Below are 17784 nucleotides of genomic sequence, written 5' to 3'. Positions count from 1 at the left end.
AGACAGAGAGAGATCTTCCATTCACTGGTTCACTCTGAAGATACCAGCAACAGCCGAGGCTGGAACTTTATCCCACTTTCCCACGTGGTTGCAGGAACCCAAGCACTTGGGCCTCCATCTGCTGCCTTCCCAGGTGCATTAGCAGGACACTGGACTGAAAGTGGGGAGCTGGGACTTGAACTGGCACTCCAGTATGAGATGCTGGTATCCCAAGTTGCAGTTTAACCCACTGTGCCACAATGGCCACCTCATCTAACAAACATTTTAAGAGTGTTTTTTGCATTTACATGTTTCATCTATTTTGAATTGATTTTTGCCTGTGGTGTGAAATTGAAATTCATTTTGTCCTCTGATGCTAATAACATTTTCCCCTGCTATAATAATAATAATTGTCCTAGCATCGTTTATTAGAACATGAATGCTCTTCGAATGGTCATTTGGCACAATGCTAGGACATTGCTAGGAATCGTTCACTTTGAATCCCGGCTCCACTCCTAATTCCAGCTTCCTGCTGCGTGCCCTGGGGGCAACAGCTGATGGCTCCGGTGGTGGTGGTTGGGTCCCTGCTGCCCTGTGGGAGACCCAGGCTGAGTTCTCAGCCTCCAGCTGCGGCGTTGTGGGTGCTTGAGGAGTGAACCAGAAGACACTTGGTCTCTGTCTTTCTCTTTTCTGCCTTTCAAGGAAATAAAATCAACGTTTAAAAGATAGAAAAAGGAACTCTTTGTGTTTGGCACCCCACTTGGCAGTGTCTCCCTCCATCTAGCAACTTGAGTTTCCACCTGCGTAGCTCTGTGTCTGGGCTCTCTGTGTACCTGGCAGAGTGAGAAGTCTTCAGAGGGTGCTTGTCCCATCCTAACAGCCAGGAGAAAGGCCTCCCCTCCACACCCCGGCCCCTTCCTCCACTCTCTCCCCCTCCCTTCCTTCTCTCTGAATTTCTTTCATTTAAATCATTTTGGTACTTTGTTTCTCTCTATATAATCTAAAATGGCATGTGACCTTGCAGGAAAAACCTGACTGGTCTGTTTGATTGGAATTGTTCTGATTTTGAAGGCAATTGATGCTTTTATGACATTTAGTCTTCCAGCTCATTCACTGATTTGTATATTTTTCCCATAGATAAGAATTTATGTTTTTTGTTTGCTTTCTTCCTAGGTATCTTATTCTTTTTTGTTACTGTTGTAAACATTTTAGTCAGAAATGATTTCTTGCTAGTATATGTTGTTCCAGTTGATTTGGTTATTAATCTTTTATCTAACAACCTTGCTCTGAACCCCTAATTCTAATCCTGTGCCTGTAGATTATCTGGGTTTCTCTTTTGTCCTAATCATTATATATTTTTGGCCTAGTCTGAATGTGTCTATCCCTCTAAAATTCCTAAAACCTAACCAGGCGGGGCTTTCAGGAGGTGATTAGGAGACTGAGACCTCCTACGAGAGACTCACAGGCGCTCCTCTGCCCACCTGCCGTGGGAGGAGGTAGCACAGAGGAGGGCGCTGCTAGATACCAAATCTGATGCCACCTTGATCTGGGGCCCTCCAGCCTGGAGAACTATGAGCCAGGCCTCTTGTTTCCGACTTCCCCAGTGAATGGTATTGTGTCTAGCAGCCCAAACGCACTAAGGCCGTTGTATTCTTATTTTACTGAGCTGGGCAGAGCATCCTGTACAAAATTGTTGAGGGCAACGGGTGGGCATGCCTGCTTTGTTCCTGGTTTTAAAGGGGAGGCGTCACAATCTGTGCCCACTGGGCGCCCTTCACCTGAACAAACTGCCTTCTGTTTGATTGTTGGGCTTTATGAAGTGTTTTTCTTTTCTTTTTTTTTTTTTTTTTTTTTAATTTTTTTTTTGACAGGCAGAGTGAACAGTGAGAGAGAGAGACAGAGAGAAAGGTCTTCCTTTTGCCGTTGGTTCACCCTCCAATGGCCGCGGCGGCCGGTGCGCTATGGCCGGCGCATCGCGCTGATCCGAAGGCAGCAGCCAGGTGCTTCTCCTGGTCTCCCATGGGGTGCAGGGCCCAAGCACTTGGGCCATCCTCCACTGCACTCCCGGGCCACAGCAGAGAGCTGGCCTGGAAGAGGTGCAACCAGGACTAGAACCCGGTGTGCCGGCGCCACAAGGCGGAGGATTAGCCTACTGAGCCGCGGCGCTGGCCTCTTTCTTTGTTTTTAAAAGATCTATTTGTTTATTTGAAAGACGGGGGGGGGGGGGGGGGGTCTTCCATCTGCTGTTTCACTCCCCAGATGGCTGCAACGGCTGAAAGCTGCACTAATCTAAAGCCAGGGGCCAGGAGCTTCTTCTGGGTCTCCCATACGGGTGCAGGGCCCCAAGGACTTGGGCCATCTTCTACTGCTTTCCCAGGCCATAGTAGAGAGCTGGAATGGAAGTGGAGCAGCCAGGTCTTGAACCAGCACCCATATGGGATGCCAGCACTGCAGGTGGTGGCTTTACCCATTACACCACAGTGCCAGCCCTGAAGTGTTTTTCTACAATCCTAGAGTGATCACGTAGTTTCTTTTCTTGGTTACTCTATTAAATTTATAAATTATCTTGTAAGGTTTTATAGTAAGTTGTTTCATCATTCTTAGTCATTTATATTAGACTATATTTCACATACAATCCTGGATTATTTTGCTAATATTTTATTTACTACATTTGTTTTTGTGATAACAAATGAGATTGACTTGAAATTTCTTTTCCTTTTATTATTCTTTCCTAGTATCAATGTTATACTAACCTCAAAAATAAGTTGGATTTTGCTTATATTTTGGTATTTTATAGCTCTCCATTTTGATTTCATGTTTGATATAAATCTCAAAGTATGTGAGATAAAGCTGGTGTATTCCTTGAATGTTTGGTAGAACCTATCCATAAAATATTATGGGTAGTTTAAAATTATTGATTCAGGAATAATATCACATATGTGTTTTTTGTTTTTTTAATTTTTTAATTTTTATTCGATAGAGTTAGACAGTGAGAGAGAGAGACAGAGAGAAAGGTCTTCCTTCTGTTGGTTCACTCCCCAAATGGGTGCTATGGCCGGCGCTACACTGATCCAAAGCCAGGAGCCAGGTGCTTTTCCTGGTGTCCCACGCAGGTGCAGGGCCCAAGCACCTGGGCCTTCCTCCACTGCCCTCCCGGGCCACAGCAGAGAGCTGGACTGGAAGAGGAACAACCGGGACAGAATCCGGCGCCCATATGGGATTCCTGCGCCACAGGCAGAGGATTAGCCAAGTGAGCCACAGTGCCGGCCTTCATGTATTTGTTTTGATAGCTTTCTGTCATCTAATTTCATTTTTGTTTTTGCTGTTTTTCCCCCTTGGCCTGTCTAATAAAATTTATTTATGCTTTCTCTTTTCTTGATAAGTGTTGCTTATTTTACTAGTAGTTTCAAAGAACCCACTTTTGGTTTTGTTGAACCTCATTATGGCCTTTTAAAAATGCTACTTTAATGGTTTTGCTCTTTCTTGTTTCATCTATTTTCTTTTTCAAGTTTTGCATTAGATATATTAATTTTCAGTCTTAAGTCTATAAATTTCCTTCTAAGTGAAACTCTTTTCCTGCTGATGTAGCCCTTTTTTCCTTTAAAAGCTCTCCCTAACAAAGACCGGGGCCTCACTCCTTCCTCCGCTGTGCCGGGTGGTTGGATGGGGTCCCTGTCATGGCTTGTACTCCCGAATAAACCCTACTGTTGCAGTTCGGTGTGATCGGGTTGCTCATAGCTTCTTGGGGATCTACTTATCTGGGCACAACACTAAGAACTACTTCTGTTTTCCACAAAACTTGACGTTTATTTTTTTTTTTAATTTTTAAATTTTATTTTATTTGAAAGAGTTACAGAGAGAGGTAGAGACTGAGAGAGAGGTCTTCCATCTGCTGGTTCACTCCCCAGATGGCCGCAACGGCTGGAGTTGCGCTGATCTGGAGCCAGGAGCCAGGAGCTTCCTCCGGGTCTCCCACATGGGTGTGGGGGCCCAAGGACTTGGGCCACCTTCTACTGCCCTCCCAGGGCATAGCAGAGAGCTGGATTAGAAGTGGAACAGCTGGGACTAGAACTGGCGCCCATATGGGATGCTGGCGCAACAGCCAGGGCTTTAACCTGCTGCGCCACAGCACCAGCCCTAACATTTAGTATTTTTATTGTCACTTAGTCCTAAGTATTCTCAGCATCCCATTATGACTTTGATTTATGAGTTACTTAGAACTGTTTTTTTAATTTTAAAATGTGTGGATTTCTTCTTCATTCTTTTCTAGTTTCTTCATTGCTATCTCTTTCTAATTTAACTGTATTGTGGTCAATGTATGTAGAGTTTATGTAAGTGGTTCTCTGAAGTATGTTGAGGTTGGCTTTATTGCCTGGTATGTGGTCAGATGTTGCTGTGGATTCGTTCTGAGAGGAGGAGCGTGGTGGGGGCAAGAGGCAGGGAGTTGGATGAAAGCAGGCTTGAGGCGAGCGTCTACAGACTCGTTTATTCCAGTTGGTACAGCAGCTTACATAGCTGAGGCAGCCAATCAAGGGCTGTCAAGGGGCGGTTTATGCCCTAACCAATCACAGCCTGTCTCCAGGCAGGTTCCGTTGCCAGGTGGGTTTCGAAGCCATTCCTGAGTAACTGTCGCTTGCTTGCCAGCGGCCATCTTGGCACAGCTTTCTCTCCACCAAAGTCATATTTATTGTCAGCATTCACTGTCAATACTTTTGTCTAATGTGTGGTCAGTATTTTGAAGCTGTTTCTTCATGTGAATGAGTTTAACACTGAGATGTTGTCTTGGTTGTGTGTTAGCTCTCTTACTAGCCTTTTCATTGAACAAGTGTTTTTTGAGCATGGAGTCTATGTCAGGTACTATTCTAGACACTGGGGATGTATCAGAATGCTCTTAATATATATTGCCTTAATGTTTACTTAATCTAATGTTAATACCAGCGTTCTTTGGATATTTTTCCTGGTATATCTTTTTTATTTGTTAATAACCCTGTTGAAATTTTATTTGGCATCCTTTCAGAACTGTTACAATGATAGCATAAAGAATCCTTCACTCAGATTCCCTAAATGATAATGTTTTGTTGCATTTGCTTTCTCTCTCTCTGGGTTACTTTCTCTTTTCCTGTCTTTATATCTGTCAGTTTGTATGTATATAATTTTCTGTCATCCATTTAAAATTAAATTATAGATATGATGCCCCCCTTTTACCATGTTAGTGATTTATGAAGAGCAGGGAACTCTCCTATATAACCACGATCCCATTATCAATATCAATATCAAGAAACTGCCATTGGTATACTGTTCATCTCATCTAGAAATCCCATTCTGAGTTTTCCACTTGTCCCATCGAACATTGTGCACCGCGTTCGTCCTGTGTGCTCCGCCCTCTGTAATGTGGAAGAGTCCCCACGTCTGTCTCGTGTTGTGTGATGTTTGTGAAGAGCCTTGCCTGTGGGTCTGTGAAGCAGCTCTCCACTGGGGACTGTCGGGTGCTGTTTGCTCAGGACTGGGTTCAGGCCGTGCACCTCTGTAGGACGCTGCAAAGCAACGCAGATGTGCTTGCCAGTGCAGATGTGCTTGCCGGTGCAGATGTGCTTGCCAGTGCAGATGTGCTTGCCAGTGCAGCGCCTGCAGGCCTCTTGTGAAGAATGCGTCGCTCCATGGCCAGCGCCGTGGCTCACTAGGCTAATCCTCCGCCTGCGGCGCCAGCACCCCGGGTTCTAGTCCCGGTCGGGGCACCGGTGCTGTGGCCCGGGAGTGCAGTGGAGGATGGCCCAAGTGCTTGGGCCCTGCACCCCATGGGAGACCAGGAGAAGCACCTGGCTCCTGCCATCAGATCAGCGCGGTATGCCGGCCGCAGCTGCCATTGAGCGGTGAATCAATGGAAAAAGGAAGACCTTTCTCTTTGTCTCTCTCTTTCTCTCACTGTCCACTCTGCCTGTCAAAAAAAAAAAAAAAATACATTGTTGCTTTTTCAACACACAGTCTGATGAGTCCTATCTTTTGACCAGGGACTTAGTCTGTCTCTCTACTGTGCTTACTGATATCTTTACACTTGGTACTGTGGGGTTATTTTAAGCTTCCTCCTCCTGGTTTCCTGTCCCTTTCTTTCTCCTGTGGCTTATGTCAAGCTGATGAAGTTTTTTCTACTCTTTCTTATCATCACCTTAGAATCATGTGGTCCAGTAACCCTTCCCAATTTACCTGTTTTTATTGCTAATATTTCTTTTTATCTTTCCACCATTAGACATGTTAATTGCTGCTGTTTTTCGCTGTTGCTTTTCTGGACCCCCCTGTAGGCCTGTACAGGTCCAAGACTCCTTGTAGCATCTCCATCTTGCCGTCTTCCAAAACATAGCACTTGGAAAAAGTAACTTGACAAATTGGTGCCTATAAACACTCTAGTTCTTTTTTCAGTTGTTGTTGGAAAATGTTTATTTTACCTTCATTGATGACTGATGGTTTGACTTGGTTCACAGGTTTTCCCCCCAGATATTTGAAGATCATATTCTTTTGTCTTTGGCCTTCTGTTATTGAAACTAAAATGTCTTCTATCATTTTCCTTAAGTTCAGGGGTCTTTATTTCCTTCCCGTAGTTGCTTTTAAGCTTATAAGATATTAATTTTTTAAAAAGATTCATTTGTTATTTATTTGAAAGGTAGAGTTACAGAGAGAAGGAGAGACAGAAAGAAAGGGAGAAGGAGTGAGAGAGAGAGAGAACGAGATCTTCCACTAGTTCACTCCCCGATTCTCACGTTGGGACTGGGCCAGGCTGAAGCCAAGGAGCTTCATCCGGGTCTCCCCATGTTGGCGGCAGGGTCCCAAGTACTTGGGTCATCCTATATTGCTTTCCCAGGTACACTAGCAAGGGGCTGGATTGGAAGTTGAGCAGCCAGGACTAGAACTGGTGTCCACATTGGATGTCAGCACTGCAGGTGGCAGCTTGATCCAGTGTGCCACAGTGCTGGCCCCTGTAAGATTTTTCAAAAAGTCTTTCAGATCTACTATGATGTGTCTAGATGTGGAACTATCTTATTTCACTAATTTGAGACATATATTTTTCCACATTTCAACAACTCTGACATCTGGATGTGTGTTATAATCTGTGACATCTTAAAACCACTGCTGGACATGCTACTGCAATTTTACTGCCTGAATGTATGAGACCTTGGTTATCTCTGTTTGTGTTTCATTTCAATTGTTGAGGCTACTTGTTTTGAGTTTCATCACAATTCAAAATGTATTTAAAGATTACACCATGTTTTGGCAGTGAAATGAGACAGTGGTCTGTATGCAAAAAGGCATGGGAATAGAACCAAAAGACATACACTTTTTTTCTTTTTTTTAAACTTTTATTTAATGAATATAAATTTCCAAAGTACAGTTTATGGATTACAAAGGCTGTTTCCCCCATAACTTCCCTCCCACCCGCAACCCTCCCCTCTCCCGCTCTCTCTCCCCTTCCCTTCACATCAAGATTCATTTTCAACTATCTTTATATACAAAGATCAATTTAGCATATATTAAGTAAAGCTTTCAACAGTTTGCACCCACACAGAAACACAAAGTGAAAAATACTGTTTGAGTACTAGTTATAACATTAAATCACAATGTACAGCATATTAAGGACAGAGATCCTACATGAGGAGTAAGTGCACAGTGACTCCTGTTGTTGACTTAACAAATTGACACTCTAGTTTTTTTTTTTTGGACAGGCAGAGTCAGAGTGGACAGTGAGAGAGAGAGACAGAGAGAAAGGTCTTCCTTTGCCATTGGTTCACCCTCCAATGGCCACTGTGGCCAGTGCGCTGCGGCCGGCGCACCGCGCTGATCCGAAGGCAGGAGCCAGGTGCTTCTCCTGGTCTCCCATGGGGTGCAGGGCCCAAGCACTTGGGCCATCCTCCACTGCACTCCCGGGCCACAGCAGAGAGCTGGCCTGGAAGAGGGGCAAGCGGGACAGAATCCAGTGCCCCGACCGGGACTAGAAGTGTGCCGGCACCGCAAGGTGGAGGATTAGCCTACTGAGCTGCGGCGCCGGCTGGCACTCTACTTTATGGCATCAGTAATCACCCTAGGCTCTTGTCATGAGTTTCCAAGGCTATGGAGGCCTTTTGAGTTCGCCGACTCCGATCTTATTTAGACAAGGTGATAGTCAAAGTGGAAGTTCTCTCCTCCCTTCAGAGAAAGGCACCTCCTTCTTTGATGCCCTGTTCTTTCCACTGGGATCTCACTCACAGAGATCTTTCATTTAGGTCATTTTCTTTTTGCTACAGCGAAAAGACATACATTTAATTTAGTGAAACATATTTTTCATTGGAAGTGTGACTGCAGTTCCACCTCTTCTTGCTTATTAACAATAAAAACTTTAAAAGGAAGATAACCTTGCACTATAATTAGTTATTGAGCCAGTTCTGAGCGCTTGCCGTCGTGTTCCAAGCAGTGCAATTGAAGGCTGGAGAGAATGAATCAACCCCGTGGAACAGATGGAAGAAACTTCAGAGTAACAAGAGACTGCTAACAGTTCATACTTGGTACTTGCTGTACTTTGCAGTATCAAGCCTCACGGAGCGGGGTCAGTAGCTTAGGAGGAGACCCTGCGGACGGTGTTGGGGCACACACACTCTCAGGGTGTTGCAGCTTCAGTCTCTTCCTCCTCCTCCTCCCCCTCGTCCCTCCTCCTTGCTGCCCTCCTCTCCCCTCCCCCTCCTCTCTCTCCTCTTTCTCTTCTTCCTTCTTTTCCTTTTCATTATTTTTGGAAAAAGGAGAGAAAGAGAGAGAGATTGATTGATTGATTTTCCATCTGCTGGTTCACTCCCCAAATGTCTGCAGCAGCCAGGATTGGACCAGGCCAAAGCCAGGGCCTGGAACCCGATCTGGCTCGCACATGGATGTCAAGGTCCCAGATGCCTGATCCGTCACCTGCTGCCTCTAGGGACTGCGTCAGTGGGAAGATGGAATTAGCAGTGGACTCGGAACTGGTAGGCAGCCACTCTGACATGGCATGTGAGCATCCCACGCTGTGTCAGTGTTCTTCATGGCACAGAGGACAGCATTGTGTTAAAAGCACGCGTGCTGAAAAGTGACTCAGCATTTTGCTCTAAATGTAAGACTTTTACTCCATAATTTGGATACAGAGAGATACACAATGCTAACTGTACAACTGGATGATTTTTAAAAATTCTTTTTAGGGACAGGCATTGGCAGAGCAGTAAAGATGCCAGTTGGGACACCCATATTCCACATTAGAGCACCGAGGTTTGAGTCCCGGCTACATGTCCGATTCCCACTTCCTGCTAATGCACACCCTGGGAGGCAGCAGGTGACGGCTAAGTATTTGGGTCCCTGCCACCCATGTGGAAGACCAGTTTCAGCCTGGCCCAGACCCAGCCATGTGGGCATTGTGGGAGTGAAGAAGCAGACAGGAACCCCTCTCTGTCAGATAAATAAACATGTAAAAGATTTTTTAAATTATTTTTATTTTCAGAAGCAGAGATAAAGATGGATCAATAGAGAGCTCCTGGTTCACTCCCCAAAGGCCTGCAACAGATAGGTCTGGGCTGGGGCTAAGGCCAGGGTCTAGAAACTCCTTCCAGGTCTCCCACACAGGTGGTAGGGGCCCAGTCACTCGAGCCAGCACCCATGCCTCCAGGGTCTACAGTGACAGAAAGCTGGAGGAGCCAGAGTCAGATACTGAAGCCGCCACTCTGACGTGGGCGGCAGATGCCTTAACCACCCTGCTAAAACCTCCCTCCCTCGGAGCCAGTGTTGCGGCACACTGAGTTAGGGAGCTGCCCGTTAAGCCGCTGCCTGTGACTCTGGCATCCTGTATTGGAGCGGTGGTTTGAGTCCTGGCTGCTCCACTTCTAATCCAGCTCCCTACTAATGCACCTGGGAAAGAAGTGGGACATGGCCCAAATGCTCGGGTCCCTGAACCCATGTGGAAGACCAGGATGGAGTTCCTGGCTCCTGGCTTTGGCCTGGCCCAGCGCCAGCAGTGGCAGCCATTTAGGGAGTGAACCAGCGGATGGAAGATGTCTCTTTTTTTCCTCTAACTCTGCCTTTCAAATACACCAATCTTTAAAAAATAAACACTTACTTCCCTCAATTATTTTAATGTTACTTTCACAGGACTACCTGCCAGATCTAGCTGTAAAGTGTTTTTATCACCCCAGAAGGTTTTCTCGTGCCTCCTTCCACTCAATACCTTCCCTCGGTCCGCGGTTTCTCTGACTTCCGTCTCGTCCCAGGTCCTTCGCTGGTGGAAAGCTGGAATCTGGAGTGCAGACTTGACTCAACCCAGTCTCTTGGATGTGGGATGCAGGCGTCCCAAGTGGTGGTGTAACATGAGTGTAATCACTTGTCTTCCAGTACGATTTTTGTTTTTAAAGATTTATTGAGATATTTGAAAGAGGGAGAGAGACAGATAGATGGACACACGTCTTCCATCTGCTATTCAGTCCTCACATGCCCACAACAGCCAGGGCTAGCGGGGGCTTCACCCAAGGCCATGGGAACTCAATTTAGATTCCCACATGGGTGACAGGATCCCAGGGACGTGGTCCATCATCCCAGGCACATTAGCAGAAGCTGACTCTGAGGCACAGAGCAGCCAGGACTCAAACCACACACTCTGATGTGGGATGTGGGCCTCCCAAGCAGCAGCGTAACCTGCTGTGCCACAATACCTGCTTCCCCTGCCCAAGTAGGTATTTTTAGATTGTTGACTTGTTTCTCTTCTAGAAACATAGAGCAATTTGCTTAGTCATTTTTCTATTCACAGTTATTTTATTTCCAACTTGGGACTATTATGATGCATTGATATTCTTACAGTATTTTATTTATGTACCTACTTTTGATGGGCATATGTCTGCATTTCCCTTAGGTCAATATGTAGGAGGGTTATTATTGTGCTGTAGGATAGATAATGTCACAATTTATTAGAAACATTTGGTATTGTCAGTCTTTATAATTGAACAATTCTATGATTCTCAATGTGGTTTTAATTAGCATTTCCTTGATGATCAATGATCTTGAACATCTTTTTGAGTGTCTTTTCATGCTTCATGAAGAATTAGTTCAATTGTATTGTCCATTAAAAATGGAGATGGTTCTCCTTTTATATTTTAGAATTATGTCTTTTGTTGAGTGTATTTTCCTAACTGTTTTTGAAATGTAGAAGCTTTAAATTTTAGTGAAGTAAAATTGTTTTCTTTTATCATTAGTGTCTTTTTGTCCTTCCCGTTTGACAAATTGTTGCCTATCCCATATTGTGACTGTGTTCTATGTTTTCTTCCAGAGGTTTGCCGGCTTTCTTTTCCATTTAGGTCTTGATCCTCCTTTATTTAACTCTTCATATGCTGTGAGGTAGGGAGTCGTGGTTCATCTTCCCTTGTATGGATATCTGCTTTAGTCGTCACTTTCATTGAAAAGACCTCGATTTCTCCTTTGAGTTGAGTGGGCATCTCTGTTGAAGTCAAGTGAAAATGAGGGCAGCATTTTCTGGATCTGCTCATCTGTTGCATCTTTTTGTCTACCCTGTGCCAGACCACAGCTGGCCAACCACTCTAGCCCTGTAGTCCCTGCAGAGAGGGCGGAAGTGCGCTAGTAGCCCGGTCTTATGGTGCCTATAGATGGGCTAGATGGTCAGCGCATTTATTTTGCCCAGTTTACTTTTTGTGTATTTGTAAGAGTATTTTGTTAAAAAATATGGCTAAGTAAATCTAAAAGCACTTTTTCAGTAATGAAGTAAAAATTCAGAGTGATAGATTATCATAAGTTTATTTTCTCCAAGCCCTGCATAAAATTGTTGTAAGATGTATTTGATAAAGTATGCTAATTTTATTAGCATGCTTAAGTATTCATGTTTCTTGAATCTACAGATTTGTATCTTTATTGACTATGGGGAAATTCAAGGTTTTTCTCTTTCTGCTTCCCAGACACCCACTACGCATCGTATGGACCGTTTCTTTCTGGTCTTCACTCTGTGTGCTCTGAACAGCGTTATCATTCCCAGTCTCCCTGTGGCATTTCTGCATCCTTGCTGTCTGGTCCCACTTCAGATTCCTTAGCTTTCCCCTCGGTTCAGCTAATCTGGTTCTCAGTCCACTGACAGGTTTTCGTAATGACCGTCATGTTGTGTTTCTAGAAGCTCTGCATGAATGCCCAGTGTCCTTTGTTTCTAGTGCCTTATTTTTCTCATGTTTTGATTTCTTTCATTCTTGTGGCAGTTTTAGACATAGCTTCCATAATCTTTATCGAGTTACTACATTTTATTCAATTTTTGCAATTTTACGTTTAATTGTCTGGACTTTCTGCTGACTCTCACTTGAGGGATTTTCTCTTTACAGCTAGTAGTGTGGGATGGTCAGGGTGCCGTGAAGTGGGAGTCCAGACAGTTTTGTGAGGCGTTTTAGGGGCATGGATTCCTGGGTAATGCTTGTAACGCAGATCTGAACTACAGATTTGAGGGAGGGGGGCCCTCTGATAATGAAATCGAGGCTTTTGTTCTCTTCCTTGTAGCTGTTAAATCTGACTCTCCCAGATCACGAGGACTGGGCCTGCCCTTGGCCAGTGCCTGCATGCTTGTCTTTTAGTTTCCCTGTAAATGTTCGTGGTGATTGTGATAGCGAAGTGGAAGAAAATCAGATGAGCAGGGCAGGGTGGGCTGCGGTGGACGACTGCTGTCTCCGTGGACCGGGCGGTGAGCACACAGGGCCGACCCCACGCCGTTTACCGTGTGGCTGGTTGTTCCCAGGGGGCTTCCTCCCATCTCTCCTTCCTGTGCTCCGTGTCTGTCTCCTGAAGTGATGGCTGTGGCAGGCAGTTATTTTGGAATTAATTCAGTAGATGCTCTTATTAAAAAGGAGCACTTTTTTGTTTTCAAACTTCTTTAGTGCTGTGTTAATAATGTTCCCGATTCTCAAAGTGCATTTCCCCTATATTTTCTTACTCTGATGTTTTGGATGACAGACTGGGCCACGTAGTGCAAGCAGCTGTGATTGTAATATACAGCCATCTTTGTCCTACTTAGTGCCTGCCAAGCCTCCTTGCTCTTCTCTTCCCTTCTTCCTTCTTCCTCTGCAGGAAGCTGCTCTAAAAATAGCTCTCGCACTAGATGCTGCACGCACGGTCAGATTGCTGAATCATTTAGTTCTGTGCTGAAGTTCAGAGGGACAGGAGACAGTGTCCACACAGTAGAATAAGCGTGCTTCTCAGATGGCAACTCGTTGTTCTTCTGAAAGACAGAGAATTATAATCTCAAAAGTGTTGTAGTACATTTTGTCTATTTTTGAAGGTTTGTATTTTCGAAGCCTATGGTTGTAAATGTTCAGAACTATTCTGTGTGATCTTCAGCTTTATGCTTTGTTAAGTGCAGTGCTGGAGTCAGGCAGCAGACGCCTGCCAGACGAGCTGTGACTGCCCTCCATGCAGAGACTCGGTTCCTTCTGCGCCCCATCCTAGATGCTAACATTCTGGCTGCTTGGTAGCGGTGTCCCTACCCTGAGAAGGAGTAAAGAAGTGTTAGGAGTGTTTAATGCTAGGTGGTGAAGTGAATGGATTGCCTTTTCCTCCAAGACTTGAGGATTTGGCTTCCTTTCATTATGCCTGATTCCATGTCTCCTTTCCCAGTGATTCCAGAAATTATTGTGTCATACTAGATTGGAGAATGCTTGCTGCTCCAGAATGCCACCCAAGGGCCTCTCAGAAGGCTGAGCTGGCAGGTGGCAGGCACACCACAGCGTCCTGGGTGTGGTCTCAAGGGCAGAGGCAGGCTGTTAATTTTTGTGGTTTTTGGTGGTTTTGGCTTAGGGCAGATCTTCTAATGCACAGGCTTGATTAAAATGAATGAATGCATGGTGTAACAGATTCAGGTTGGTGCACACAGCAAGGTGAGGTTTTCCAATGGGAATGGTAGTAATCTAATGTTCCCTATTAATTATGGGTTCTCTAACTATTGTTTACTAATGCCCACACTCCACAGCAGGACAGGTACAGCGAGCAGAGACATCAGATAGTTTGACGTCCCTCCTGAGAGCTCTCTGTCCTCTGTGTCTGGCCGCTCATTGGCCTGCTTTCCCTAAGCCATTCTTGGGTTTCTTGCTCTTGCCCTTGCTTTTTTAGAAGATTTATTTATATGTTTGACAGGCCAAGTGAGAGAGAGAGAGAGAGGGAGACAGAGACGAAAGAGATCTTCCATCCTCAGGTTCATTCCCCCAAATGGCCGCAAGCGCCAAGGTTGGGCCAGACCCAAGCCAAGAGCTTGGAACTCCTTCAGGGTCTCCCACAAGTGGGTGGCCAGAAACCAAGTAGTGGGACATCCCTGCTTCTGGGTCTCTCTTTGCTGCTTTTAACGCATGCCAAACCCCTTTTCTCTTTGGTTTCTCTTTGCCACTCTTGGATGGAGAATACCATAGCCTAGATTTTAGGTATTTTCTATCCTTGGTTTACCCTGTCCATTAGAGGAGCCATCTTCTAGTAGTTTTTCACAAGTTTTTTTTTTGTGTGAATAATTCATTCATAGATAATTAATATGATATTTTCTTTTTGTCTGTTGTAATGCTAGGATTTCATTATGAGAGCATATCTCAGAATTGCTAGAAAAATTATTGTGGGACAACAAAAATGATTATGGGTAATTATTTTGCTTTCAAAGTTCTGGTAAGACTATCTAAGAAAGTGGCTCGGCCAGCACCATGGCTCAATAGGCTAATCCTCCACCTGCAGCAACGGCACCCCGGGTTCTAGTCCCGGTCAGGGCGCCAGATTCTGTCCCGGTTGCTCCTCTTCCAGGCCAGCTCTCTGCTGTGGCCTGGGAGTGCAGTGGAGGATGGCCCAGGTCCTTGGGCCCTACACCCGCATGGGAGACCAGGAGAAGCACCTGGCTCCTGGCTTCGGATTGGCGCAGTAGCGGCCACTTGGGGGGTGAACCAACGGCAAAAGGAAGACCTTTCTCTCTGTCTCTGTCTCTCTCTCTCTCTCTCTCACTGTCTAACTCTGCCTGTCAAAAAAAAAAAAAAAAAAAAAAAGTGGCTCCAGGGATATATGTAGTTAATTCAGGGTTTTAGTTTTATAATTTATTATATATTATATATACTTAGATTTATTTATTTGAAAGAGTAACACAGAGAGAGAAGGAGAGGCTGAGAGAGAGAGAGAGAGAACTTCCATCCATTAATTCATTCCCAAATGGCTACAAAGGCCAGATCTGAGCCAATCTGAAGCCAGGAGCCAGAATCTTCTTCCGGGTTTCCAAGGACTTGAGCCATCCTCCACTGCTTTCCCAGGCCATAGCAGAGAGTTGGATTAGAAGTGGAGCAGCTGGGACTTGAACTGGTGCCCATATGGGATGCTGGCACTGCCGCTGGCAGCTTTACCCGCTGCGCCACAGCACCGGCCCCTATTATATATTCTTTATAACTATCAGGCAATGACAGTTAATGATTTTGAAAATATGATAAAGACCTACACTAACATTTTGTTTCCTAAATGTAGATCAATGCAAAGCATTATAATTTTATCAAACTTTATGATACATTTCTCACAAATGATAAGTCTGACGTTATTTGACTTTATGTTTTAATTACCAAAAGCCATGTCTTGAAAGGTGTCCACAGTCTCTGAAGGTAGTATGCTGGAATTTAAAGACACAGATGGATTGTTTTTAGAAGATGACTTGATTTAAAGGCGATCTAGGGTGCTCCCTGTGAGTCTCCCCCGTTGGTTGTGGGCAGCAGTTCTTGCGCCCAGTCATCTCCTAGGGAGAGTTCAGGAAGATTTTGGGAGCAGAGGTGCCCAGGACCTCGGGTTCCCAGAGGCTCCGTGGGAAGAAAGCTGCCATTTATTTTGGAAAACAGGGCCTTGGAGCACAGCGAGCCCTGCCGCTGGTCCAGCCCTTCGTTTCTCCAGACATCAGAGAGAAGCAGCTGGCAGAGATGGTTCAAGAAGTTTGCTGACACCTAAAGATGCAGGTTGGAAATGGTAGTTCAGAAACGGTCTGGGGGAGAGAAAAAGAGAAAGGAAGTGGATGACCTGTGGAAACAGTCGAACAACTTTTCCTGGGATTTGCAGGTCGGTCACCGCAGTGTGTAAAACACACACACCCTGAGAGTTGTTACAAATGCTCTAACAATGAGAAGCATGTTAAGAGAGGTGGTGTGTGTTCAAGGCTTTTGAGAGCAGAACACTGCAAGTTGGGGCGACTAGAATCTTGTCCTGTCTCAGTCTGTAGGATGCCGTGGGCCTCCCAGCCCCCAGGCCATCTCCCTCAATGTTTTGCAGTTATGTTTTAAGTCATTTTGGTGTAAACATTTCTGAATTTGCTAAGGGTTGCTGGTTAAGTGCAGCGGCGTGCTTTGGGGTGCCGTGTGTAGCTGTAACAGGGGTTTGGTTTAAGTTTGGAGATCGTCCTTACGTGCCCTCCGTGAAGTGCCTGTGTTTAGGTTTATGGGGGACATTGCCAGTGAATCGGTTTATTTGTTACTTGGTGGTGTACTTCTCGGCGTTTGAGAGTAATGAGGTAAATAGCTGTGAAATTCTCTTATTTGGGAGGCTAATTATGTGAAAACCATGGAGGTTTTGAGTGGTGTCCCCTGGAAAGGGGTTTTTAACAAGTGTGGGTGGAACTGTGGTGCCGGCTGCAGCGCTGAAGTGGCGTCTGGCACCCTTCCTGAGAGCATGCCGCGAGCAGCAGCACCGTGTCTCTGTTCCCTCCCTGCTCGCCTGCCGGGCGTGCGTGCGTGCGGCTCGCGCTGCGGCTGTGCGGAGCCTCCCGTTCAGTCTGCAGTGGAGAAGCGCCGGGCTGGGCGTCCGGCGGCAGTCAGTGGTGTGGCAAGGTTGCAGTAAACAGAAGTGACCGGGCTTCACCAGCCGAGCCCGAGGACGTTCCGAACAGCTTTCCCCCTCCACTGATGAATTCCGCTTTCTGTTTCCTTCTAGAGAGATGTGGATAATTTGCCCAGCCTCCAGCGTCTGTTCCTCAGCTTCAACAATATATCCAGGTGAGTGCAAAGTCCCCGCTTGTCGTTTATTAATAAGGTTGCTCGGCTCTCAGCTGAGGTGGTGCATACCGGGGAGAGTTTTACTGACCTGGAAGATTTTCAATTGGAAAACGACAGGACAGTCCTCTGACAAAGTTCTTTGTAGAAAATTGTTGCCTCTAGTGCCAGAATGATGAGGTGAGTGCTGCTTGTGCTTCTATCTGACTGCACTGCAGGGTGTCTCTTTTGTCAGACGTGCTCATGGAGGTTGCAGCATGCATTTTGCTGTCCTTTGTTTGACATTGACTGCCACTAGTGAGTTCAGTTAAGATTTCTTTGATAAATACTCGTCTGGAATTTGCGTGGCTACTAAGCGGTTTTGATAAAGCAGCCTGCGTCTGTCACTGAGCTGCCTGCTGATCAGGCTGTAGCTGCCTTCTCACTTGTACCCTACTTAGATCATGCTGCTGAGAGATGGTGGGTTAGGGGATGCAGACTGAATCTTGCTTTCCACGGGTTCAAGGTACGCCAGCCTGGTGCTGCAGTGCCGTCTCTGGGAGCGCAGGAGGTCTTAGCTCTGGGTGAGACGGCAGTGTGACTCACGCTGAAGGACACTGTCCCTTCTCCTTCCGGCCGTCGGTCTGGACTGGGCCTTGTGCCTCCTCACTTGTTTGCTTTGACTTCAGGCTTGTCTTTGATTCTGCTTTTATAAGAGGATACAAGTTAAGTGTAAAGGGATTTAGAGCATATCTTTTCCTGAACACCAGGTCGGTGCCTCTGATTATTACAAACCACCTTGTTCTTAGCGGATTTTCTGTTTGCATCGCTTTCC

The 17784-nt window shown here is 45.7% G+C and overlaps 1 protein-coding gene across 8 annotated transcripts in view; it reads left to right on the top strand.

Annotated features, from left to right (window-relative positions):
- LRRC49 (leucine rich repeat containing 49) overlaps positions 1-17784 on the top strand; it is a 177831-nt gene that overhangs the window by 38780 nt on the left and 121267 nt on the right. For all 8 annotated transcript variants that reach the window (XR_016217666.1, XM_051835678.3, XM_017338044.4 and 5 more), the window contains one exon: positions 16912-16973. Coding sequence is in view for 6 of the 8 variants with exons in the window: in XM_017338044.4 (XP_017193533.2) it covers positions 16912-16973 (62 nt within the window). In the remaining 2 variants the exon portion in view is untranslated. The remainder of the gene's footprint in view (positions 1-16911; positions 16974-17784) is intronic.

This window comes from Oryctolagus cuniculus, chromosome 12, assembly GCF_051225735.1.
Source record: "Oryctolagus cuniculus isolate XC-2025 breed Fujian yellow rabbit chromosome 12, ASM5122573v1, whole genome shotgun sequence".
Classification (NCBI taxonomy): domain Eukaryota; kingdom Metazoa; phylum Chordata; class Mammalia; order Lagomorpha; family Leporidae; genus Oryctolagus; species Oryctolagus cuniculus.
The sequence above is the reverse complement of the archived record's forward strand: the minus strand, read 5'-3'. Positions and strand labels throughout refer to the sequence as shown.